Consider the following 25,927-nt stretch of genomic DNA (forward strand, 5'->3'; position numbering starts at 1 on the left):
TACAACTTTCCTCTAGTTGTTTAATGCTGCCTCCCACCCCCCACTATTATGATCACAATTCTACCTTACAAATCCGGCTAGACCAGAGCATGTACACTGGTACAGATAGGAACTGGAAATACAGGGAATCCAGGACAGATAAACCCCTCAGGACTAATAATGAGAGTAGCGATACCGGGAGGGTAGACGGAAGGTGGGGTAGAAAGGGGGAACCGATCATAAGGATCTATATATGACTCCCTTCCATGGAAACAGACAACAGAAAAGTAGGTGAGAGGAGACATCGGACAGTGTAAGATACGACAAAATAATAACAATTTATAAACTTTCAAGGATAGATGAAGGAGGGGGGAGGGGGAAAATGAGCTGATACCAAGGGCTCAAGTAGAAAGAAAATGTTTTGAGAATGATGAGTGCAACATATGTACAGATGTGCTTGACACAATGAATGTATGTATGTATGTATGTATGTATGTATGTATGTATGTAATGTGATGAGTTGTGCAAGTCCCCAATAAAATGATTTAAAAAAAAAAAGAATCTGAAATAAGCCCCCAAATGGATTGGGGTGATGATCGCACAACTTGTTTTGCTTCCAAGATTGTAACTTAAAAAAAAAAACACATTTATTGGGGGCTCTTACATCTCCTCACAACCCATACATTCATCCAGTGTGCCAAGCACATTCGCACACATGCTGCCATCATTTTCAAAGCATTCTCTTCCTACTTGAGTCCCTGAAATCAGCTCATTTTCCCCTTTCCTCCCCCACCCTCCCTCCCTCCCGAACCATTGATAAGTTATAGATTATCACTTTCATATCTTACATTGTCCACCATCGCCCCTCCCCCACTTTCTCACTGTTCACCCCCCTGGGAGGGGTTACAGGTTCATCCTTGTGGACTGTAACGCTTCCTGAGAGCACACAGTCCATCTTTTTCCTGAGGAGCAGCTGGTGGTTTTGAACTGCTGACCGTGAGGATTGCAGCCCATCCTGTAACCATGATGCCACCAGGGCGCCTACTCGATCTACGTCAATGAGACAGTTTGAAAAGCAGAGAAAAAGAAAAGGAAAAAGGAAGCTGAATTAAGCAGTTCACTTTTGTGACTTCTGAGTAATAATAGGAAAAGACTAAGTGTCTGAATACATATTACTTCTCTTCTGCTCTGTTCCTCACTCTTTAAGAAAGGCCCTGGCCTTTTCATCTGATATAGATGGGGCTGGCTAACCAGCATGTGGCCTGGCACTACCCCCCACAGACAGGGGACCCAGGCCATCAGTCAGATCACTGCCTTCCCCACCCCAAGATGCCGTGCTCCAGGTATAGGTGCGTGACCTCGGTTAGGCTAGCCAGGGTCAGGCAGGGGGATGTGAGGCTGCTGAAGGGGCAGCGGAGGGACCCCTTTCTGAGATCGCTAACTGGAAGAGGCAATCCAGTGCATAAGCGTTAATGAGAATTAGATTTTTATTTCTTGTAGGCAAGTGCCTTGTTTGTTACAGCATGGAAAATTACAACTTGTTAGATTTTCTTTCATTCTCTGCTAGCTATTTGGTGGGAGGGGGATGGTAAATGGTACTAACGGTAGTACTAAGATCTTGGCAAACAACTCAGATAGGCAAGCCTACCAGGGCACCCTCACCAGACCCAGCTAGCCAAGTTACATCAGGACTTGGAGCTGCCGGAGCCCAATCCCTGGGCTCCCTCCATAGCTTGGCTTGTGGTTAACGGGTTTGCCTTGGACGCTTCCCCTGAGAAGCCGGGGACCCACGGCATCAATACTGAAATGACCCGAGGACAAGAAGTTACTCGATGTATAGGAAAGTGCCCGAGGCACAGATTTAACAGTTACTTAAAAAGGTAATAGTTCAATATGATTTGTTTCAATTTTCGGAGTCCTGGGAATGAAGGTAGACAAATAGTTTCTAGTTGTGGGCCCCGGGCTGGGAGTGTTGTTGAAAAGAGGCTGAATGGCAGCTGAATCTTCTGAGTGCCAGGGAAGAGCAGGCTAAGCCGTCCTGCTATCCCACCTTGTCTGGGGCTTGGCGCCCACCAAGCACCAGGGCTGGGCACACGGATAAGACGAGCATCATGTGGTAAAGACGCCAAGCTCTGTTTCCCAGAGCCCCCCACCCCCACTCCTGTACACACAATCCCTTTTTCTTTGGTTTGAGGAGAAGGTGAGAAAACCCAAACCCCGTCTCCTTGTGCTGGATAGACTGGGTACACTAACCCCGCATTTCTCCTTTCCAAAAGCACGTCTCAGGGGACTTTGGATGGTGGCGGCGGCGGCGGCAGGCAGCCATCTCTCTCTCTGCACCCACACTGTGGGATGCGCTAATCACCGCAGGGGGGGGAGGGCTACGTCTGGGAGGCTGTTCCCACCAGCAGTCACAGGTAACACCTGAGAGCACTTGCTCCTTCTAGGATGGCAGTGCCATGGGACACAAAGGCCACGAGCGCCCAAGTCCGATCGGTCACTCCACAGCTGTGGGACAGCCAGCCACTTGAGACAGTGTAGGGAATGGATGGGGCGGCTGTGGCAGGGCAGGGGTGGGGAGAGGCGTCTTGGAGGAGGGGTGTGTCAGCAGCGGTGGGAGGAATAAGAACGCTGCACATGGCGATGGTGGAGAGGAGGCAGTGAGGGCAAAGTCCTGGTGTGAGAACGGCCAAGTGAACCTCAGAAACAGAACCCAGACTGTCGGTCGTGGCGGGACTCGCGAGTGGGGGTTGGGGTGGTGGGAGAGAGCAGAGAGGATGGCGGGGCAGACCTGAGACAGGCTGGGGAATTACTGTGGATCTACCTGTCCTGCCTGCCACGTGCCCATCAGTCTACCGGAGTGGGTCGCTTGCATGCCGTGCTGCAAACCATGCCATTGGCATGTCCAACATGAGTGCAATCACGGGCACAGGGTTTCTGAGGAGCGTCCGGAATAAGATCTGGCCATCTACCTCCAAAAATTAGCCAGTGGAGACCTCACGGGTCAGAGAACCTTGTATGACTCGCTCGCTTTGGCCTCGTCATCAGCAGGGACCAGTGGCTGGAGGAGGACTGACCTCCTGTTTGGCGAGGCAGAGGGGCGCAGGGGGCACAGCTGGTGAGGAGGGGCACCGTGGCTGCAATGACACACGGAGAGGTGCGGGTGACCGAGGAGGGACTCGGGCTGGGCGGGGCTGCCCTCTGGTGCGCAGGGTGGCGAGGGCAGAGGCAGGAGCTTGGAAGACCCGTTGGACCCCTTCCTAGGATCCTGTGGGTTGCTGTGTGGGCACGGCCGCCCGGTGGGGGCTGGTGGTGGAGGCAGGGAGGTTGGGGGCCCAGGTGGAGGTCAGGTCAGAGGTCACGGATGGCTGGTAAGGTGGTCCCAGCAGAGAAGGAGAGAGACAGCGGCAGTTACAGGCTGGGCACTGAGCAAGCAGCCTCTAAAGATCCCCTTAGTGGGCGGTGTGTGTTTTCTTGCCACAAGACGGCAGGGAAAGACATGACGGTCTCTGATTGAGGGGTCTTGTCTGAAGAGCTGGAGGAGGAGCGGGCGGGGTGAGGGCGAAGCATGGCCATCTCTCTAAGGGGCATGGGACCCCAAGTCACAAGTTCACCCTTGAGGAGACGGAAGCCACCATTCTCTGTGCTGGAGGCAGCGCAGGCACCACTTGCTGTGAACCGCCCGCACTCAGACTAGCTGGCTGACCTTGACCAGCAACCCGTACCACTCGGAACGTGGTCTCCTGATGTCGGAAAGAAGCACAGCCATAAAACAGCTCCCTCGCAGGGCTGGTGGGAGGAACAATGGATGCCGGTTGAGAGTGACTGCCCATCTCCCAAGCCACGGCTCCCCAGGCGTTCTTGGATCTGAGGCTCACAGCCCACTTAGGTGAAAGATGGAGGCAAAGGGAACCCCCAAGCTCCACTCTTTGTTCTGCTCTGCCGGGTGAGAGGGAGCTGAGTGGCGGAGAATGTCATCGAGGCGAAACCTTGGGGACCCAGCTGAGGCTTCCATTGCCCTGCCTACCCTTCCCTTTCCCACCCCCTCCCCAAGTCTAGCTTCCTGCCATGAAGTCATTCCTGAGCCCCTCCGAGCTTCCCAACCCTATCAAGCGGCGAGCCGTGCTGGAAGTGAGCCCTTCACCACGTGCTCACGCACCACCTCCCGCGCTTCCCAGGCGCCTGCTGGACTCTCAGCAGAATGGACTCTGCGTCCTTGAGAGCACGCGCAGAGATGCGGGTGCATCGACTGACTGAGTCTTGACGGGTCTGTGGGGAGACCCCAAGGAAAAGGCTCACTGAGCTACCCTCGCCACGGCGGAGGGGTACCACCCTACGGAGCAGAGGCCTGATTCAGCCAAAGAGCAGGGATGTGTGAACAGCGGAGATTTTCACACCACACCTCGCAATGTGTCTACAACACCACAGGTTGATTCTCGCTCCCATAGTGCCCCCTTTGCTGGCTGGCAGCTCCCTCAAGATCAAGAAGTCACCAACTAAATCCTCTACCCGGGCTTCCAAAAACTCAAGGGAAAACGTCCACTGTCTTTTAATTCCACTTAACTCATGGCCCCATTGTGATGCACGAGTGCACGCATGTGGCGCATGCATGCGGTCTACGCTGCAGCGGCTCAGGAAAACATAAGATGGAGTCCCAGCGGAAAAAACCAGACTGGATGGAGAGAGATGGACAGGGCAGAGCGAGAGAAGCAGGATGGAGGAAAAACCCCAGAGAGCTTCAAAACGCGGGGGTTGGGGGGTCTTTCATTATCTTCTAATCCCATTTCCCCATGAACTTTTGGAAGACACACACCCAGTTGTAAAGTGCCACTGGGCCCGTTCTGACTTGGCAACCCCGTGTGAAAGAGGAGCACTGTCCCCACAGAGCTTCCTGGCTGGCACTGCCCCAGAGCGGCCACCAGGGAACTTCAGGGGGGGAGGGGGGGAGTTACAAACCTCTCCACTTGCAGCCAAGCACCTGACTGTGGTGCCACCTTTACAGACAGACAGCTACGTAGGTAGGTATGTACATACAGACATACAAAGGGGCTTCAAAAAACATGGAAAAACCCCATCATTTGTTAGTTCCATTTTTACATGACCGTTTTGCAAGCCCCTCATATAACTACATCAAGGCGGCAGGGAGAGGCACCTCGGGGGGCTGGCTCGGTGCAGCGGACTCACCGTCCTCGATGTCGTAGGCGTAGGCCGAGAGGCGCAGGGTGGTGGCGCAGTACTCGCACTTGAAGCAGCTCCGGTGGAAGAACTTGCCCTCTGCACTCAGCCTCTCCATCACGTAGACGCGCTTCCGGCAGAAGTAGCACGTGTCGCTGCCGCCCAGGTTCTGTGGGAACTCCTTCTTGATGGAGCCCTGCATGGAGGAGGCGAGGGGTGGGAGGCAGGTCAGGGCTGCCCTCTGGGAGGGGCAGGCCCTCTCTGTGAGCGGAGTGGACAGTCACACCTGGTTTGCTTGGAGACTAAGAAAGTCGCGGGGCGGTGGTTCACCTGGTGTACCTCCCCACCCCACGCCCGCACGTGTGCAGCGCAGCAACAGGGACTGTGCCCCTGTGTGTCAACTGTGCTCCTGGCACCATGTCAGGTCTTGAGTGAATGTGACCAACAACTGATAGCTAAGCTAAGTCACGTAACTTTGGTGGACGGACCCAACTCCCCGCTCCCCAACTTTGTGGCCATCCACGAGGGTAGCATACGACACGGATAATCGTGTCCCCATGGTTCTCGCAGATCTGGGTCTGCTGCTAGCTTGCTCACGTTAAGAGATTTTAAACAACGGCTGTAGTCCTAGAAATGTGGTGACTGGGATTCTGACAACCGCCCGGAGCGTGACCAGGGGGCACGGACTGGGCTCGACACCTGACTAAGCCATCTAGGACCTCCCAGCTGGGTTCGCCGCCACTGCGCCTGCCTCGCGTGCACCACGCCTCTGGCATGTCTCTTACCAGTTCCTTCTTGTCTAGGAGGGGTTGGGGCTGCTCTTTCCTCTGAAGCTGACTGGCTATCTGCTCAGCCAATGAGCTCACTCCGCCCGTGTACATCTTTATATACTTCTAGTGGTTGGAGATTATGAAATGACCAGAACGGATGGGGGTGAGAAGGAGAAAAACATGAATTAAGACGACAGAGAAACGAGAACAAGACTCCCAGACATCTGTGAAAGGTGTAACAGAAATACGAGGTGCAGCAGCAAACCATGCCAACACGGTGCTCACAAGCAGGGATGCTGGTGGCAAGGCCGAAACACCGTGCCAGTGTCCACAGGGAGCCACCAGCCTGGGCGGGGCCTCACCGCTGGCCCCGGGCCATGGGAGTTGGGAAGTGAGGATGGAGGGCAACATAGAAGAGCCTGAGCCAGGCTGCAGCGACTCCAAGTCCACGCAGAGAATTTAAAAGGCACGGTGCCTGGCAGACAACAAAGGCTAGGCTGAGAGTCCTGGACTCCAAGGCTATGGGGGCGGGAGGTGGGAGTGACTGTCTCGCTTAGAAATAATTCCCCTGGCTGACTCTCCAGAAGGCTCGCTCCACTTGGGTGACTGAGGCTAGCAGCCCCGACAGGCTTATGATCAACTTCACCCTTCTGATTCACACATGCCGATCACCCCATCACAGGCCTCCTACCCCTCTGCTAAGCCCCCTGGGCTCGTGGGGCATCTTGACGCAAGCTTCAGGCGGCTAAGCCAGCCTGCCACGTTGCTGCTACGTCTCTAGTCCAGGAGAGGGAGGACAAGAGTCATTCTCACAGGCTGGGTGGGGGGAACAAGCAACAACAACAAACCCAGCACTCAACCACCCAAATGCTCTTTCGGTTCATGCTGAGGTAATGAGAAAACACTGTGGTTGTTAAGTGCCGTGGAGTCGGATAAAATGCCGCCCAGACCTGCACCCTCCCCACAGGGGTTGTTCTGCCGGAGCCTGTGGTAGCCACTGTGTCCACCCACCCCATTTCTGCTAACTGTATACTTTATCAAGTCTCGTCTCCTTCTCTAGGGACAGGTCCCTCCTGCCAACACGGCCAACGTCTGTGAGACGGGTCTCCCTCCTGTTTCTCAGGAGCACTCTGGCTGTGCCTTCTCCAAGACAGATTAACCATGGAGTTTCGACCGTAAGGCTTTCTACTCGCATCACAGGTTGGTCACCCAGGCCGCCAGACAGTCAGTCTGTTCCACCCGGGATGGGGGTCGAAGCCTGGGCTGGCAGTCAGTTAGCAACTACTTGTCTAAGGCACCTTCTACAGGAGCCATCACAAGCAAGGAGTCAAGCGATGCTCTTCTGAGCTGTGTGGAAGCAGGGGGCTCTCGGCAAAGTTTGAGGGACCCTGCTTCTCATTTTGATCTAGAAACACCCCCAGGAAAAGCCTCTTATCACCAACGGCCCTCCGAGGGAACCATCTGGATGGACAGATGCATGAGGTCACGTGTGAGGAGATCGTTCATCTCCCAAGCGATGTCACACAGGAGGACTGTGGGGGTACTCACTCCATGTGAACACAGCAGCCACCCAAGTACAAGTACCAGCAAGGAAACCCCTCTCCGAGGCTCGGTGGGAACTGGGGAATCAATGACACCTTTAGACTTAAAATTTCAAGTACCCGTCCATCAGCTTCACAGAACATAGCCCCGGGTGGCTCTTAAATCTGAAGCTCTGGGTTAGGGACGTTAGGGAAGTTTGGGCCGGAGACAGACGGACACCAGGCAGAGGTGAGCAGATAGTGTAACAGCGGACATAAGGGGAGCAAAAACCACATTTCTCTCGTTCAGCAGCAGGTAAGTGGCTGGTGCGGGCTAGACATCAACTATGAGGCCGGGACACAGAGCAAGCCTGCGCCTCCCTGCCTGGCCCCTGGAAACCTCCACCCCTGGAGTGACAGCCTCAGGACAGGAGCAATGTTCTCAGCGATGTGGTGACACCGACATGCACCCCCGCCCCCCACCCCTTCCCCAAGGACGGTGAAGACTCAAGTTCTAGCCACTTTTGGCTTGAAAAGCAGGTGATTCCCTTGTCCCCACTCTCAGCCAGCTTTCAAAATGGAGCAATCACACACATGCATGTGCACGTGCGCGCATGCGCGCGCGCACACACACACACACACACACACACACACACACACTCAGTCTGGTGCTGCATCAAGCACAGCGAGCATAAACGAGTAGGGCCCCAAGATTCTCCGGTGTCTCCTTACACAGCTCTGCAGCCTCCCTGAGTGCTACCAAGAGGCACCCCAACTAGAGAGTGCAGTCACTACTGCAATGATGCAGCACCAGGGTCATATTTTGGAACGCATATTAAATAGGAAGATATCTGGAGTTGGCAAACCACTGACTGGGAAATGTTTACGGTCACGTGCTAGGGGTTCAGGGGCGATGCGGGCAGGTGTGCTGTGTTCAGCCCAGTTTAACAGAAGCTGGTACCGTCTCTGATTCAGGTTGAGGTCACTTAGAGGAGCTCCAGACACCAGCACCTTCCCCCCCAGGGACAGGCCACACTGAGGATGCACCCCACCCCCTCTGGGCAGGTGCACTCGTGAAAGCCAAGTAGGCAGAGGAAGGAGCGCAGCCTTGCTGGGCCCCAGGCCGTGCTACCTGTCGGAGGGAGTCAGAGGAAGGAGAGGCAGGGCGGTTGGAGGAGCGGAGACTAAGAGAAAGCTCCCATTGGTCGACAAGAAATCGACGTGAAGCTTCAGGCTCTGGCTACAAAAGACAAGATGGAGAGAAGAGAATCAAAGGGCACGTTAGATCAACAGTCACACGCTGCCCCGAGCATTCGGGGACATGCAGCTTTTAGGCTCCTCTTACTTTCAAACCTTCATCTAACAACAGTTTTTAATTCAACTGGTTTATGAATCCTTCTCACTCTGCCCTGAGGTCGCCTTGCCCTGACGCTTCCGGGGAGATGCCCACTCTCGCTGTGCTTCGCCAAGGAGAGCCCTGTCTTAATCTGGGAGCCTGTGCTCCAGCCACTCTGGTGGGGAAGGCTGCCTGCGGAGGCAGGTCTCTAGCTAAGGCATTCACTCTCCGTGCTCTGCTGAGCGCCTTAAAATGGCCTCAGTTGGGGTTTCTCAGGGGAATATTCTACCACCAGATTGGTGGAACAAAGAGCAGAATTTGTATTTCCAACCGAAATAGACCCAACCAGAACCAACATTTTAAACAAGACGCTCCATGTGATTATAACGTGTCTACACATGGATGGCCTAGGGACCTGGCTTAGAACATAAGATTTCGGTTGGGGTGAATCCTGTGTTATCCCCAGGTGATCTGTATGGATACATTGTAATCACTTGGGGTTTTAGAAGAGTCTTGTTAAAATGGAGGTTCTGATTCAGTCCCTCTGGCGTGGAAAGGCCAAATTCTCAGCAGGGAGAGGAACCGGAATGAACTAGAAGTGGTTCCCATGGGAAACAGCTGCAGGTGGGTGAGGTAGCGGCAGATCCCTTCTGTCCTGTGATGCAGGGAGCCGAGAGGTTGGGTTATGGAGTGCTTTGCTGGCTAGCCACCCAAACTAGGTGAGCCCTGGCCACCAAAGGGTGTGAACCAGAGAGAAGGGAGGGTGGAGCTTCGGGGGGTGGGTGGGTGGGGGAAGGAAGGCGTGAGGGTGCTAGGTGGGAGCCGAGAGGGCCAGGGAACCCAATAGTGGGGCAAAGCCCTGGAAGAGAACACACACAAATCCCTTCAAAGTACCTGGACTGGAGGCCTGCTCGGAGGGAAGTGGGCATCTGCACAAGGCGCCCTAACTGCCTGCTGCGCCCACACCCTGCCTTTCCGCTCAGCAGCGCAGCCAGGGTCTTTCCACACGCCGTCATCTGACATACTTCCCTCTGCTCTTCTCTCAGCTATCTTTCTATTGAACATCATTACCCCACCCCACCCCCACCGCTGACTAAATATGCACTTCCCTCGTGGCCCGGTTTTCTCGCAGTGCCCATGAGAGGAGTCAGGAGCTAGCAGAGCGTGAAGCCACCAGTGAGGGAGGTGCAGAGGACACGCATCCAGCCTCTTCCTCACCCCAGGTCCCTGCACCTGAATCCAGGGCCTGGCCCTGTGGTGCGAGACCAGTCTGGGGACGGGGGAAGAGGTGGGGCGGGGCGGGGTGGAGGGGGCAGGGCTCTCCTGAGATGCGGAGCCTTAACAACAGTCTTAGGGCAGAGGTGAGAGAGGACATAAGGAAGGTTCCCAGGTGCGACCGGCCAGTGGGATCCATTATTCGCGCCAGTGGCAAAGCTGTACCAACTCGGGCCTCTTATTTAAGGCTAACCTTAGGCTTTTACATTCCCACCGAGTAAGCAAGCTTCTTTAAGTGGGCACCCCCGCCATTTATCAGATCAGATGATAATCAGGGGACCCTCCCCGGGAATTCCTCCTGTGGGTTTTACAGAAAAGGCTAAGGCTTCTCCCAGATGCCCCCACCTTGCCATCCGCTTTGTGCCCCTCAGTCGTCTCCGTACCTGCAAACTCCCCACAGCGATGAAGAGATTCCCACCCCAAGATCCCGGCGTTGTGTCAGAAAAGCCAAGCAAATGCTGTGACGGGCTGACTGATCTACACCCTTCCTCTCAGAAGCCACACACCAGGGCCGAATGCTAATATCCCCCACTTCTATTTTATGGGCAGAAGCAGCGTGGTTTCGGAAGGAAGAGGGTGAGTGAAAACACAAGAGTCACACACAGCCACACAGACGGCCAGGATTAGCGTCTGATTCCAGTGCTGGGTGCACAAAGCTGACGGAATGGGTCAGCATTGCTGGCACAAAGAACTCTGGCTCTGGCTGGATGACAAGAGCGTGCAAGAAGCACGGGGCACGGGACACAGCGCCCGTTTCCTCTGCCCACCACCACAGCGTGCCCTGTGGCTCCCAGCATCTCACGCCCAGCTCATGCTCGTTACCCTCTGGTGGCGGGGGCTCTGCTTGCCATGGCGGTCAGCACCAAGACGCCTGAATGTCTGTAGGCAACAAAGGAGAGACTTAAGCGCCAACCAAAGGCTCTACGAGGTCCTACTAAGTGACAGTGAGAAATTCAGGGCCAGAAATTTGGAGTTCCCGTCAAGACATTTCCCCTGCCCCCCACCCGTCCCCCAATGCAACCCCGTCTCTCCCCAATCCCATGAACCAAGTGCAGCTTTTCGCGCAGCCATTAGGCCCACCAGTGGAGCGCTACATTTCCTCAGTGGCCTGGGGAGAGGCTGAATGCAGCGGCTCTCAACCTGCGGGCACAACCCCTTTCGGGGTCGAACGGCCTTTTCTCAGGGTCGCCCGATTCACCACAGTAGCAAAATGACAGCGATGAAGTAGCAATGGCAATGTTATGGTTGGGTGGGGGGTACCACACCACGAGGAACTGTACGCAAGGGGCGTGGGCGGCATTAGGAAGGTTGAGAGCCGCTGCGTTCATGGGAGGTGTGATAGGAAGGGAAGGTTACGAGGGTACAGCTTGGCACAAGTCATTAGGAAGGAGAGGTAGGGAGTAGGAAGCTGGCTAGAAACAATGAGCATTCTGCTAGCCCAGGGGGAAGTCTGGGGTAGGGGGTGGAACCAATGTCCCTAGGGGAGAAGCGGCAAGTGTACATGAGAGGGATGGAAACCGTGACTCGGGCACGTGGCTGCCTCCCACTGTGGGAAGAGAGAAGGTCGCCCTTGTCTTCTAGGGTAACTGTGGAGCTGCCTCACGGCCACTCCAAAGATGCCCACGTGGTTGTTCTCGTCCAGGGCATGCTGTTTCTTCAGGCAGGATGAGCCCAGAGATCAGGATCCAGGCACAAACCACCTGGGCTAAATGGCTGGCTCCAGGACTTACTAAGTGACCTGGTACTGGATGCCTCTACCCTACACCTCGGTCTCCTCGTCTGCCTAGCGGGAACAATCCTCACTGGATTACTGTGAGAATTCAATGAGCTCATATATTAAAAGAACTCAAGACTGCTGCCTGGCCATGGGGATCATTCCTAGTGTTAGCTCTTAAAGGCCAAGGGCAGAGGGCAAAACCACCAGAAAGATAATGGCTCAGTGCTTAAACTCATGGAAATAGGGTGGCCCTTTAAAAGTCAGCGCCGTGATTAGGGGTCACTTTTCTACATCTTATTGTGTTAGGAATACACCTGGCAAACACACACCAACTCAACAGTTCACCACTACACATAATTCAGTCACTGGTGATAGTCAAGTTGTATCATCCTGTTGAGTTGTTTCTGCTCCGGTAGCATATTCACTGCTCTCTAAGGTTCCCATCGAATCTTTCCAGTTGCTGCTGTCAATTTGATCCATTATGACTGGATTGGATTAAAAAAAAAAACAAGTTGCTGTTTTCCAGCGCTGTCCAGTCGGTTCTGACTCGACGTGGCCCTATGTACAAGACAAAACCGCCGCCGGGTCCTGGGTCATCCTCACAACGGTTCTTATTCTGAGCTCATCGGGGCAGCCACTGTGTCCCTCTACCTTGTCCAGGGCCTTCCTGTCTGCTGCCCCGCAACTTTCCCAAGCATGGCGTCCTTGTCCACGGCCTGCTTCTCCTGACGACACGTCAGAAGTACTTCTGGCGGGATCTCACCAGCCTTGCCTCTAGGGAACATGCCGATGGCGCTTCAACACAGACTTGTTTGTTCTGCTGGTATTCCATTTACCAGATGCAGTGTGGCATCTGCTCTCGTCGCTGCTGCTCCCATGAGCACTGCCTGGATCCAAGCGAGACGAAGCCCTTGACAGCGCCGACCTCTTCTCCGCGGATCACGCTGTGCCCTCGTGGTCCGGCTGTGAGGACTTTGGTCTTTACACCGAGCTCCGCGCATGGATCTTTTTGTTCATTCTTTTGACCTTTGCTCCTGGTGTTACTGATGCAGCAAATATGTTCTTGAGATGTGCTCAAACTCAGGCACTCAAGTTTTTCGCGGACTGGTTTTTATTTTCTTCAGCTCCAACCTGCACTTTGAGCAGCTACTGACCTGCTCCACAGTCGGCGCCTGCTGTCGATAAGGAGTTTGCCACATTCTTCTCCCACACATGTCCGTTTGATGGCTGTGGACTCCATGATGTCTGTGGGTCCTTAGGCGCTGTCATCTTTTTGTGTGGTTGGAAACAATGGTATTTGCCACTAGGAAGTCAATGGTCTCATAACATTCTGACATGCGCTGAAATTGAGTGTGTGGTATGACTGAACAATTAAATTGTATGACAGGTGACAAAAACCAAAACCCAAATTCACTGCCATCGAGCTGATGTTGACTCAGAGAGAGTTGAACCGCCCGTGTGAGTTCCCAAGACTGTAATGCTACAGGAGTAGAAAGCCCGTCTTTCTCCCGCTGAGCTGCAGGTGGGTTTGACTTGCTGACCCCGTGGACCGAAGTCCCACACCTCACCTAACCACTATGCCACCAGGGCTCCTAATATGACAGTGTGAAGTACATGGCAGTAAAACTTAAAAAAATTCTAGCATGCCATCTCCAGCTTTGTTTCTATCACCGAGACCGTACTTTCCCACTATCCTTCCTTCCTCTGCTTCCATCTTTGCATCCCAGTCCCCAGTAACTGTCAATGCACCTTGATTGCGTGCTCGGTCAATTCCACACCGGCGCTCTTGGCAGAACCCCTACGCCTCGTCCTTACTGGCTTCAGGGGTGGCGTCAATCTGAGTAGCAGCTACCCAGCCTGGCTTTTCTTCCATGCACACAGACGTCATCCCTTCGCACACAGGGCTGTACTTCAAGATAACTCTTACAATGTCCCTTTGACAATGCGACTCCATTCCTCTGGATTGTGTCCTTCCAGGTATAGACCATGATTTTCTGATTCAAAATTGCCAATGCCAGTCCATTTTAGCACCTAGACTATCGATCTTTATGCTTTCTATTCAATTTTTAGCGACTTCCAATTTTCCTAGATTCATAATTCATACATTTCAAGTTCCAATTATGGATATTTCTAAGTGGTTTTTGTCTTTGCTCAGGATGAGCTGTGTCCCATTAGCAAAGGAAGGTCCCACATGCTTTGCTCTATCCACATCATTACGGTCGACTCTACTCTGAGAATACTCAAAATACTCAGTCCTATCTGAGTGCCTTTCAATCTGAAGGCTTAACTTCTGGCACTATCTCTGACAACGCTCTGCTTCTGTTTGTAAGTAAGTGACAATGGTGTGATGCTATCCGTAGAGTTTTAGTGGCTAACTCTACTGAAGTGGACAGCCTATTACTAGTCCGGAAAGCCTGGCTAAAGCCTGTTCACTGAGGGTGTACCTGCTAGCACTTGAAATGCCAGCGACATAGCCTCCAGCAGACCACAGTGTCAAAGAGCACAATGCTGCAGGTGCACGGCTTGTACCACCTAAGCTAAACCTCTTTTCAGTTTTGAGATGAATTCAAGGGAAAATTCAGATTTAAGTTTTAAAGATTATCTCAGGGTCCACCCAACCCTCTATACTTCAAAAAGCCAGAGTTCACGAGAATTCTGAAATTCTGTTCTGGCAGCCACCCTTTTGATCAGGACTGTTCTATGGAATCTCCGATCCAAATGTTCGGTTATAGTAGCCAGGCACCACCCGGTTGTGGTAGAAATCACTTTTTTTTTTTCACAAGAGAAAAGCTTGTAGTTAGTTCAGGGATCGTTTGCTGGCAGAAATCACTTTTTAAAGGAGCCACAGTTTGAGAAAATTTCTTTCCGCAGATTGTGCCTTTGAAATCAGTGTCGTGAGAATGCACCTTAAAAATAAAATGGCCATACCATCAATATACATGGCAGCAGTGTTTGTCACATGTGTGATCTTGGACATGGACACGGTTAGCGGCTCTGGCTGAAGAGTCTGGTATGTAAGCGGGTCTCCCACAATCAGAAGGAACCAAATTCCTGCCAAGCAGCATTCAGAGGTGCTTCCCCGTGCCCATCCTGGCCCTGTCTCCTCGGGCTGCATGAGATCAAGGGTGCTCAGAACGGGCTTGTAGACACAAATGCACTGCCCTCCGGGGGTTCTGTGGCGCCAATCTGTGACCAGCACACTTTCAGTTTCCATTTGTGACCACATCGTCACATGTGAATGTGCAGTGCCCCACCACGTAGGGTGGGGTCAAACTCCCTGTGCATGGCGTTTGGAGTGCATTAGGTGCGATCCGCGTTTCATTGGGAATGTCTCACCTGTAGTAAGAAGGGCTGTGACGGTTACAAAGGGCTTGGCTCTTTTAAAGGAGAAACCAAGCCTGTCCCTGACAAGAGGGAAAACTGACGTGGTCTCTTCACCAGCCACCTACACAGGCAGGAAGGGAGACGGAGGACAGGGGTCAGCATGCAGCAAAGGTCACCTGCTGGCGGCCCTGCGCCCGGCAGAGAGGTGGAGTAGGGGGAGGAGACAGGGTGATCACTTTTTTGGGGCAGGTCCGAGCGCTCTCCTTTTCCCGTCGCTTCGACACCAACAGGCAGAAAATAGAGAGAACACGGGTGAAACGGGGCCTGTGTTCAGGAAGGGCTGAGGGGCGTCTATCACATGCATCCCTTGAGGTCCCCCTTTCCTGCCCCTCCACCTCAACAGCAAATCACAGAATGGAGAGAGAGAGAGAAAGAGAGAGACAGGGCTTCTCGTAGTCTCTGGCCTCCAGGTTGGCATAGGTCATGTCCAAAGTCCACATAGCTGGTCTTGGGATCAGAACTTGCAGGGCAGCACTGTCTACATGCCAGGGATCGTGGGTATAGTCTTCTGGGCTGGTTTTACCAGGGTTGTTGGGGGACAGAAGAAATGGGCTTGGTTGTAAAGAGAGAGGGAGGGTGTATACTGGTGCATATGGAAGCTGGAGGCACAGGGAATCCAGGGTGGACGATACCTTCAGGACCAAGGGTGTGAGGGGCGATGCTGGGAGAGTGGAGGGTGAGTGGGTTGGAAAGGGGGAACTGATTACAAGGACCCACATGTGACCTCCTTCCTGGGAGAGGGACGGCAGAGAATGGGGGGAGGGGAGACTCCGGATAGAGCAAGATATGACAAAATAACGATGTATAAATTACCAAGGGCACATGAAGGAGGGGGGAGAGGGGAGGGAGGGAAAAAAAAAAAGAGGACCTGATGCAAAGGGCTTAAGTGGAGAGCAAATGCTTTGAGAATGATTGGGGCAGGGAATGTATGGATGTGCATTATACAATTGATGTATATATATGTATGGATTGTGATAAGAGTTCTATGAGTCCCTAATAAAATGTAAAATAAGAAAAGAGGAGAAAAAAATGATTAAGGAAAAGAATGTACAGATGTGCTTTATACAATTGATGTATGTATATGTATGAACTGTGATAAGAGTTGTATGAGCCCCTAATAAATTGTTTAAAAAAAAAAAAGAGAGAGGGAGGGAGGGAGACAAGGCAGACAGGCCAAACATCGTGACCAGAAGGTGGAAAATCTCCCATCACAGCTTAGCCACCTGTGCGTCCATCAGTGCCCACCTCCGACAAGATCCCGTCACCACTTCCTCCTCTCAGTCCCCTTACCTACGTTTGAAAGACTCTGGGAAACTAATAAGGAAACCCCAGCCCGGGAGCCAGGACACGAAAACCATGCCTGCTTCATCACCTGCAGACCAAGGCACGAAGCCCACAGCCTTTTCCGTTTGCTCGTCCAGAAATCGAGTGCATGTGATTGAGTGACGCCCCCTCACCACTTGTCAAAAAGCAACCACACCCACACTTCCCTTGGCCTCTCAGATACCTTCCAGAGGAATTGCTTCCCTCCATTTGCTCGGCATGACCCTGAGGGTCAGGTTGGAGGTGGAGGGAGCAGAGGAGAGGCCAGGAGAGCCGGCTCCACGGCTTGCTCCCTTTCACACGCCAATCTCCTGGCCACCCCAGGCTGGGTGGTGGGCAGGGTGTGCCCGCAGGATGCAGAAAGGTGGGGAAGGGAAAAGCTACTGAGCTCGCACAGGAAGGGAAAACTGAGCAGTCTTTGGCAGGCAGAGGTGCTATACTCATTTCCTCTCTCCCACTGCGACCTCAGCAGACACTGGCCCCCCTGCACTAGCTCTGCCGCACCCTCCCCTTGCCTTGGCCTGAGCCATGTCGAGATACACCGAAGTCACTGGGGCCGGGCCGGCAGTTAGGCCAAGTCAGAAACCGAGGGCACCCTTGAAGATCCTCTGTCCTGGGTTTCAGCAGCACCCCGCATTGCACTCCAAGGAGGTGAATTCAGGAAGGTCAAGATCACCACACAGTCCCTGATGCAGCGCCCAGGGAAACACCGTGTGTGGATATTACCCTTTTTGCAATGCAACTTCTTGGCAAACAAGTAAATCCCCAACTCCCGAGAATCCGAAGCACATAGGAAAAGCTCCTCCTGTCTGAGCCTGGGCACAGAACCAACTCACTGCTCCTTCTAATTCTCCCTGCTCATGTCCCATCCATGCAGCCTGAGCGTGCCTGTCCAGCCTCCTGTATAGTCTGCTTCCCAGTCCAGCATCTACTTCACAGATCTGCCCAAGGGGCGGAGTGACTGCGGCATGAGGGCTGGCAGCCTTCTCCGTGAACCACCTGGCACCTGCAGACAGCTCTTGATGATCCCCCGCCTCACACTCCTGATGGCCCTGCAGTTTCGCTCAGCCCGACGCACCCATATTCACCAGGGCAGACGCCCTGACTTTGCCAGTCAGGCTTCTCCATCACCGAATTAACTGCTGTCTCAGACGTTCTGCAGCCGACCCCTTCCAGAGCTCCAGGAGCCACTGAAAATCACTTGTCTCTCACCTGCCTGGATGGTTCCCGGCATCCCTGCCCCTGGTCTCCTCTCATGTGAGTGGGGCCTGATGAGTCTAGAGCAGTGGGAATCTAGATTCCAGATGACGATGCTTCACCTGACCCTTCAACAGATCTGCCACAGGAGACTCCCTTCCAAAACACACCACGCACCCAGACGTCAAGGCCAAAGGCAGAACAAGACAACAGAAGCTACATTCCCAAGAATTTCTTTTTTGGGGTGAGGAGCTCTACAAATGTAGGGTGAGTCAGCTTGGCTTCTGTTGCTCCCCTGAGTCCACCTCGCGGTCCAGGGCCCTGCCTTTCATACTGCACACTAGAACCAAGGTCTGAAAATGAACATTCTGCCCTGCAGATGGTGCACATAAAATCCAGCCGGCGGCTACCAAGCCCCTCCCAGCAACCTCGGTCCCGAGAGCGGCCGTGAAAGGTGCTGAGAGAAACAAGGGCAAGGTCATGTGACTGCTCACAACGGGGCCAGTCACAGGTGAAACTAACCCACAGAGCATCCCAGTCGGGTTCCACTCGCGAGAGCAGGAACATGCTCACTCGGACCGGGGACACCACCGCACGGGCAGCGCCTGGCTCCTCTGCGGGCGTTCCACTCCACTGTAAACCAGGCACCATCAGCCCTCCCTCCGGCTTGATTGCAAGCCGCTTGGAAGAGCAAGTCCCAGAACGAGCATTTCACATATGGGCAAAACACCAAGAAAATGGCCGCAGTATCTTTGTCCGGAGTTTGAGATGAAAACCCCCCAAGTTCAAGAATATGCTCTTGGATAACGGCTTTCTCTTTAACTTGAGAAGCTCAACTACAACCCCCATCCCATCCTGAGCCACTCACACGGTCTGAGGGGTTAAGGATTTCCCTTCCCCTGATCTCTCCCAGCCTCGCCTCAAAGGTTAGCACCTGCTAACTTAGCACACGGTCTCATTAACACCAAAGTGACTTCACACCCTTCTAAGGAGTCAGCCAAACCTGCACCACAAGCAGGCCTGCCCTGCCAGAGCCACGGCTCAAACCAACGAGGGGACTGCCTGGCCTCCACCGTGCAGACCCCGTGTCACGCAGAGGAGGAATGTGTGTGGGTTGGGGGGAGACATGCAGCACCCATCTTGGCCCCTGAGCAGTTTCTTTACCTGTTTCCACTGGGGCGTGGGAGCAGGGTGACCCTGCGCAGGCAGGCAGCAGGACGGCTGGCTGAACCCACGCTCTTGTGTTGGCTGGGAAACACACAGGCCAAGGACGGGGTTGGGGTGGGGGAGGTTGGGAGGGGACACAGAGCATGGAGACAAAACAAAAATAAAATACAGTAAGGTGGAAGACAAAATAAAAAGCACGCAGAGAAGAGACACCCTTATCTTTGAACTAAGGAGGGCAGCAGGACCCTTCAAGCTCCACTGTGGAAGGAAAGAGAGGGTCCCCTGAGGGTGGAGGTGCCACAGAAAACTGGAAGTTGTGATTCTAATGGCCCTTTCCCCAAGTCCACTGCTCTCTGAGCGTAGACCACCAATTCTGATTTTGGAAAACTAGTATTTCCATCTAAAACCGAGGAGAGCTTTGAAGGGCCCCCTTCCTCTCAGGAAGGGTTCATGAAGGGGGACCGCCAGTCTTGTGGCAACCTCGAACGGCTCCCAGCAAACAGCATCTGTGAGCCACGGCACCCCAACAGACTAAAGCCCGGAGGTTCGTTACACAGACTCGATGGGAGGAGAGAGGAGTGAGTGAGTGGCCAGAGTGTAAGCAGTCAGCCTGCCTGGTCCACAGGCACAAGAGTGGATAAGGATGGAGGAGACGGAGGGCAGCGCTGGTCTAGACGTTCTCTCAGGTGCTCGGGGAGTTTGAGAAGACATTCCATTTTCAGTGTGGACTTCAGCACCTGGCCTGTAAGAAGCCTCAGGGCCTATTAGAGAGGCAAAGGGAAGACCAGACCTAACAGACTCGACTCCCCTGCTTGCCCTATGGGAGCACCAGTGAGTGCTCACAGAGAATCTTTAAAGCACTGCTATGCGTTCCATGTGGAGAACAGACACCAAGACCACGAGGGAACCAGGAAGGTAGCACCTCGTTACATGGACGGACCTGGAGAACACGATGCTGCGTGACGTTAGTCAATCACAGGAGGATAAAAACCAAGCCAAAGACAATATATGCGGAGGTTCCCAAGGGAGGGGAGATGAAGCGAGAGAGACCAGAAGCTTGGTAGGTTATTGACTGACTTGGGTGAAAGGGTGAATGAAGAACCATGAAAGGAAGAAGAAAAGTCGGGGCTGGGGGGGGCGGGAGGGGGAGATAGAATAAAGGGACGAGTAGTGACAAGCAGTTTCAATTGCTGACTACAGAGCTGATGACCTGAAATGTGAACCTCCCCACCTAACTGACAATAAAAAGAAGTAAAATAAAGCATTGTTCCTCTCCCTTTTCCCCAAAGTAGGAAAACAGCTTTCTCACAGGAATGTTTGCCACGGCCTGTTTAAGAAAAAGACTGAAAGCAATGGAAACATTCTGCGCAAGAGGACGAGGTAGGAAGAACGGGTATGTCTATACTGTGAAAGAAGTTTATAGTTTGGAGCTACATGGTAATTAATAGGTCAAATGGTAAACGGGAAAAAAAAGAGAAAAAAGCAGACTAGTAATGTGTAAATGAATCAACATCAACGATGAAGACACCAACACACTGAAAAGACCAGAACAAAACCAGCCAAACAGGAATGGAGCTATAGGCCACTTTACTTTCTTCATGACGCTTTTTAGCTCAACATGCACTCCGTTTGTGTGTGTATGCTGACACATTGTCATGCTTATGCATATAAATATTACTTTTTGTCACCGACACCTGGCCTAACCTGCTGCTTGAAGCAGGGCTCCAAAGCAAGAGACGTGCAGGACACCCTCTTCCCTGCCTGGGCGAGACGGGAGGACACCAGGCCCCGATCTTGAGCCCCGGCATCCTCCTCCTCCTGAGCTGACTCAAAGGCAGCCTCTTGTCTGTATGGCCAGGCTTACCTGTCTCCTTATGCCAGTGGACTGGGGTGGTGCGTTCTCTTCAAACTTGGCCAGCAGCTGGGTTGCCATGAACTTCACCTTGTTCTGGTTTCCTGCAGCAACGTCCAACCTTCTGTCTGTCAGAGTGCTCACCAGCGTGGCTCTGTCGCCTCGGTAGCTCCGAGGAGCCTCGTCCTGAAGAACACCACCCCCCAGAGGACCACACGTTACAGGAGGCCCCTCCGAACACCTGGCCCTTTACCAAGTTCACTGGTCTGTGGCACGGGGCTGACGTTTTTGCGGTAGGTTAAGCTCTCTTCCAGGTTCTGACTTCAAGATGGAATCAGCAAGGGTTCGGCATGTGGGGACAGCACGAGAAAGTACTAAGACTTTGGCTGGTGCTGCCATGTCTCAGGAAGTCAGCACCTTTTGCCAAGCACGTGCTTCCAGAGGGCAGGACAGCCTAAGCGCGGTTCATCTGTAGCCGGGGCCGCCGTGCCAATTACCATATAGACGCGTGTTATCAGCCGAGTTTATACACGAGTCAGTGGTACCCCAGCGAGGACAGCGTCTATGATGACCTCACACCAGCTGAAGCTCTGCATTGGGATACGGATGATGATGAGGAATCCAGTTTTGAAGGATTTTAACTCTTTACAGTTTAGCTTGGTTGCTGATTGAGCTCAGGGAATAGTACTCTTAAGGTATCATTGTTGATACCTTATTGTTTTTGTTGAACCTGTTTTCAGCTTACTGTACTGACTTACTAATGTTAAATGACTTGTCCTTTTATTTAAAATATTTAAGTACATTACCCCACTGATGTCTCAATTTTTAGTAATTTTATCTTCACTTGTTTTGATTATTGAAACTCACCAATAGCTTCTGCATTTTCCACCCTAGGCTTATACTCGAGTCAATCAGTTTTCCTGGTTTCCCAGGTAATAATTAGGTACCTCGGCTTATACTTGGGTTGGCTTACATTCGAGTATATATGGTAGGCACAGGAACAGGCCCCAGAAAAACACCCACGTGAGTTCCCATAAAGTAGGAAAGGAAGAGACTTCACGATACCAGCTCGGAGTAATGAAGGCCCACGTACAATCATTCTAGCAAACGCCACCGAGTCTCACCTCCTCGGACTGGCTGGTCTTTCTCCTCTTTCCAGCGCCATCCAAGTCCTTTTCCTTCTTGTCCTGCACCGAGAGAGGAGACAGTGCCCCAGGTACATGACAGGAAGCCCCATACCTGGCTACCCATGCGGCTCGGGAGAAGACGCCTCCCCCTCCCCCTGCGCTGCCATTTACCTTGGGAGACCGCTTGCGGGAGATGGTCTGCCCAAGTTTGCTTAGGAAGGAGATGGGAGACTTGGTGCTGGCTATCAGGACGGCCTTCTCCTCGGAATTCAGGTCCAAGGTGTCTGTGGACAAAAATCAGGAACACTCAGGGATGATCCTGGAGGGAACATAGAGCCTTGACCAGGACCTCTCTCCCCTCAAGTTGGCTCCAGTGCCCCCAGAAGGTGCCAAGGGTGCACCCACTAGAACAGAAAGTGCCAGAAGCTCCCTGGGAAAGCCTACAAAGGAAACCCACTTCAGTCTGGATGCCAGGCCATCGTAACACATACTTTCCCCAATCCACTCCCTTTGGAAAGACCTCACTTCTGCTTGTCAGAGGCTGGAGCCTGCCACATCAAGCACTATGGCCCCCCCTCAGGGGACACACTCCTGTCAGAGTCGAAACGCTCTGGTGTAGGTGCAGTCCTTGGTGAGGGCTTGGTGAAGGGACCCCCGAGACTTAGTCAGAAAGGACCTTAGAAAACCACAAGAGTACATGGGGGTGATGAGGGCATCACAAACCTCATGGATTCAATGTTTAATCAGTAATAATAATAATAAGCTTAAAAATCAAACAAAACTGAAACTAGTAAATAGCTAACATCTCCTTAGAGCTTCCGGTTCCCAAACATTCTCCTTGGCATACCACAACTCAGTGATGCGCAGTCAACACCTGTGACCATTGTTACACCCGTGCAAGGCGGAAAGCAACAGTACTATCCATTAGGCTGTTCCTGCTCCAGAGCCCCCAACTTGCAAGGCTCTGCAGAACCAGGCGGTCCTGTTGAGTTCCAGCTCTCATGGGCCTCATGGTCCATCATCCTGGCTTTTCACACCGAGAAGCCGAAGCACAGAGGAGCTCAGTCGTGGTACACGTACGGTCAACAAACGAAGGTGAGCGGACGTCAGCTCAGGCGCGGCGCCGGTCCACATGCCTGACCATCGTGCTACGTCACCCATCCCGGCGACAGCACTGCCCATGAGAACGTCTTTAGGCACTGCGATCCCACCTTTCCTGAAGCTCACCAGCAGCAGTGCAGCGGTACAGTGGGGGGAGCTGCCCGAGGTTCAGGCTGCATTCACAAGAGGATGTGGAACCCTAGAGACCTTTGCGGATGTGACATGGATCTTGGGTCAAAGCAGAGAATACCAGAAAGATGTATGCTTGCGTTTTGTTGACTGCATCGAGGCATCCGACCGTGTGAACATAACAAATTAAGGATACCCAGGAGGAGAAGGGGACGTCAGAACATGTCACTGTGTCCACGGAACCTGTACCGGATCAAGAGGCAGGGGCAGGGAGCGCAAGGGGCATACGGCATGGTTTAGCCTCACGAGGGGTGTGCATCCTGGTTGTCTCCGCTCATCGAACTTATTCAGTCGGTACGCAGAGCAAGTCATCAGGGGAGCTGGCTCAGATAAAGAACACTGCGGCCTGGGGCCAACAGCTGCCATATGCAGGCGGCACCCCTTGCTTGCTCAAAGTAAGGAGGACTTGAAGCACTTGTTGATGAAGATCAAGGATTGCAGCTCTATCGATGGCTTACAGCTCACAATAAAGAAAACAAGAATCCACACAACCAGTAGGGAACATTGGGACCAGTGGGGCAAAGGTGGAACTCGTCAGGGATCCTTTCATCTTGCTGGGATCCACGGTCAATGCCAATGGGAGCAGCGGTCAAATGACACATGGCGTCGGTAACCTACTGCACAAGACCTAGATACAGCAAGGCGTTTTCTTTGAGGACTGAGGTGGGCCTGACCCAAGCATGGCATTTTCAATTGCTCCCTAGGCATACGAAAGCTGGGCACCGAATAAGGAAGACCATACATCTGAAATAGGGCGCTGGTCAAGAACACGGAAAGCACGGTAAACAACAAGCCCGTTTGTCTTGGAAGAAGTACAGTTAGACCACTCCTCAGGGCAAGGCCGTGGACACTTTGTCTCAGGTACTTTGTGCTCAGGAGAGGCCGAGCCCTGGCGAAGGACAGCATGCTCGGTAAGGTGGAGGGGCAGCGAGAGACAGGAAGGCCATGGACCAGGTGGATGGACACCGTGGCGGCAACAACGGGCGCAAACACAGGAGACCGAGAATTGCCGAAAACCGGGCGGTTCTGTGTTCCGCTCTACATGGGTCTCCGTGAGCAGGAAGCAACACAATGGCACCTAGTCATGACAGCGACAAGATGGGCAAGGTGGGGGCCAAGGCCGAGAAGACCTCTGGGGAAGAATGACAGGTAGGGGAACGAGCAGCCAGACAAACAGCAGTGACGGGAAGACCAAGGAGTACGAGGGGAGGGTGCACCAGATGGTGGCAGCCCGGGGGAGAGAATGTTTCCAGAATAAGGACATCATTCCACACAGAAGAATGACAGAGCAAACGCAAGTGGACGGGAAGTGAGGCATGAGGAAAGAAGGTGGGTGTGGTGGGTCTTACTGACCCTGGAGAGCAATTTGGACAGAGCAGTAGACACGGAAGGTCGGTGGCACAGGGGGTGCATGTTGGGGCCGTGAGGTGACAGAGGCAGCAAGCACAGAGCTCCTGCTCTAGGAGAGAAAGTACGTGAAGGTCGCAGAGACAAGGGGGCCAGTGGGTAGGAATGCCTCTCACCCATTTCATCATCGAGTACGAGAGGCTTGGTGACGACCAACTCCAAAAAACCCAAAGTGGTTTGCGTCTCACAGTGACCCTGCGAGAACAGAACTGCCCCGTGAGGTTTCCATGGCTGCAATCTTTAGTGAGGCAGAGTGTCACATCTTTCTCCTGCGAGTGCTTGATGGCTTCGAACTGCTCACCATTTGGTCAGCAGCTAAGGACTGAACCACTGCACCACCAGGCCTCATTGAAGACCCACTGGAGAAAGGGGGAAATCAAGCAGCAACTTTCCAGACACCTGCCCCCTAGCCCACTAGAAAGAGCACACAGAGGAAGCGGGGGTTTGCCCTCGGCGGCACTGACGAAGGGCACAGGCGGAAGAGGAGGCAGGCAAGCCCGCCCGGCAATACCACCGCGGGCGCTGAGGGCCATTCCGAGTGGGCCGCCGTCAGGTCCTTACCACTGGAGGGGAGCGAGTCCTTGAACATCTCGTAGAACTGGGTCAGGTACATCACCATGGACAGTTTGTCAGGCTCGCCCACAGAGGCCATGTCTTTCCCAGTCATGATGGGAGAAATGCCTAGCTCCTTCTCAGCAATATCAAAGGCCAGCTGGTTATTCTTCTCCACATTCTGCTCATCCAGGGAATCGTAGTCTCTGAGGAGCAGGACAAGGAAAAAGTATCAGGATGGGCTGGTGGTCTCCAAAGCTGAAACACAGGAGCATGGAGTCTCCAGTACTTCCTGGTCTTCTGGTTAAAATCCATCCCTGAAATCTGAAAGCAAGCAGCCTGTTTCTCTCACCCCCTTTCCTCCTTTTTACTAAAGAGACACATTTCCTCTGAGGAGATCTACCCAAATAAAGGGGGGAAAAAAAAGGTTGAAAAACTACCCTTCCCTACATGTACTGACAATCTGCATTGCTTACTGGAATTGAAACTCTCTTGGTCTTTGAACGGTATGCGCCTGGACTTTGCGGATGATACAGATAAATGCCATTGTGAGAAACGTCCTATCTGGATCAGAATGAAGAAGGCCCTGAGATCATCACCATTTCGTCCCTTGGAACCGACAAACTGCCACTGTGCTCAATAACTCTAACTCAGTCTTCTCACTGAAGGGAAATTCCAAAGCCTTCCTCAAAAGATTTTCCATTACTAAACTTCCTGCGCTTTTCCAAGAATGTAGATTAACGGACGGTTCCCACTTCTCGGTACTCAGAGTCAAGAGTGATAAGCAGCCTTCATGAAGTGATTGTGGTAGATGAACTGGGCAGGCCTTATCCTGTGTTAACCAACTGATCCGTGT

General features: G+C 53.1%; 1 protein-coding gene across 14 annotated transcripts in view; it reads right to left on the reverse strand.

Moving 5' to 3' along the window:
* Positions 1 to 25,927, reverse strand: part of MICAL3 (microtubule associated monooxygenase, calponin and LIM domain containing 3) — a 204,998-nt gene that overhangs the window by 67,397 nt on the left and 111,674 nt on the right. For 7 of the 14 annotated variants that reach the window (XM_075552280.1, XM_075552279.1, XM_075552275.1 and 4 more), the window contains exons 13-21: positions 25,081 to 25,277; positions 21,994 to 22,106; positions 21,820 to 21,882; positions 20,708 to 20,881; positions 18,841 to 18,924; positions 15,273 to 15,371; positions 10,878 to 10,934; positions 8,577 to 8,684; positions 5,164 to 5,350 (exon numbers count right to left, since the gene is read on the reverse strand). In XM_075552280.1, the coding sequence (XP_075408395.1) occupies positions 5,164 to 5,350; positions 8,577 to 8,684; positions 10,878 to 10,934; positions 15,273 to 15,371; positions 18,841 to 18,924; positions 20,708 to 20,881; positions 21,820 to 21,882; positions 21,994 to 22,106; positions 25,081 to 25,277 (1,082 nt within the window). Of the gene's footprint in view, positions 1 to 5,163; positions 5,351 to 5,939; positions 6,048 to 8,576; positions 8,685 to 10,877; positions 10,935 to 15,272; positions 15,372 to 18,840; positions 18,925 to 20,707; positions 20,882 to 21,819; positions 21,883 to 21,993; positions 22,107 to 25,080; positions 25,278 to 25,927 lie in introns of all 14 variants that reach the window. The other 7 variants (XM_075552282.1, XM_075552283.1, XM_075552284.1 and 4 more) reach the window with 4 other exon arrangements.

The sequence above is a fragment of the Tenrec ecaudatus genome, chromosome 6 (assembly GCF_050624435.1).
Source record: "Tenrec ecaudatus isolate mTenEca1 chromosome 6, mTenEca1.hap1, whole genome shotgun sequence".
Lineage (NCBI taxonomy): Eukaryota > Metazoa > Chordata > Mammalia > Afrosoricida > Tenrecidae > Tenrec > Tenrec ecaudatus.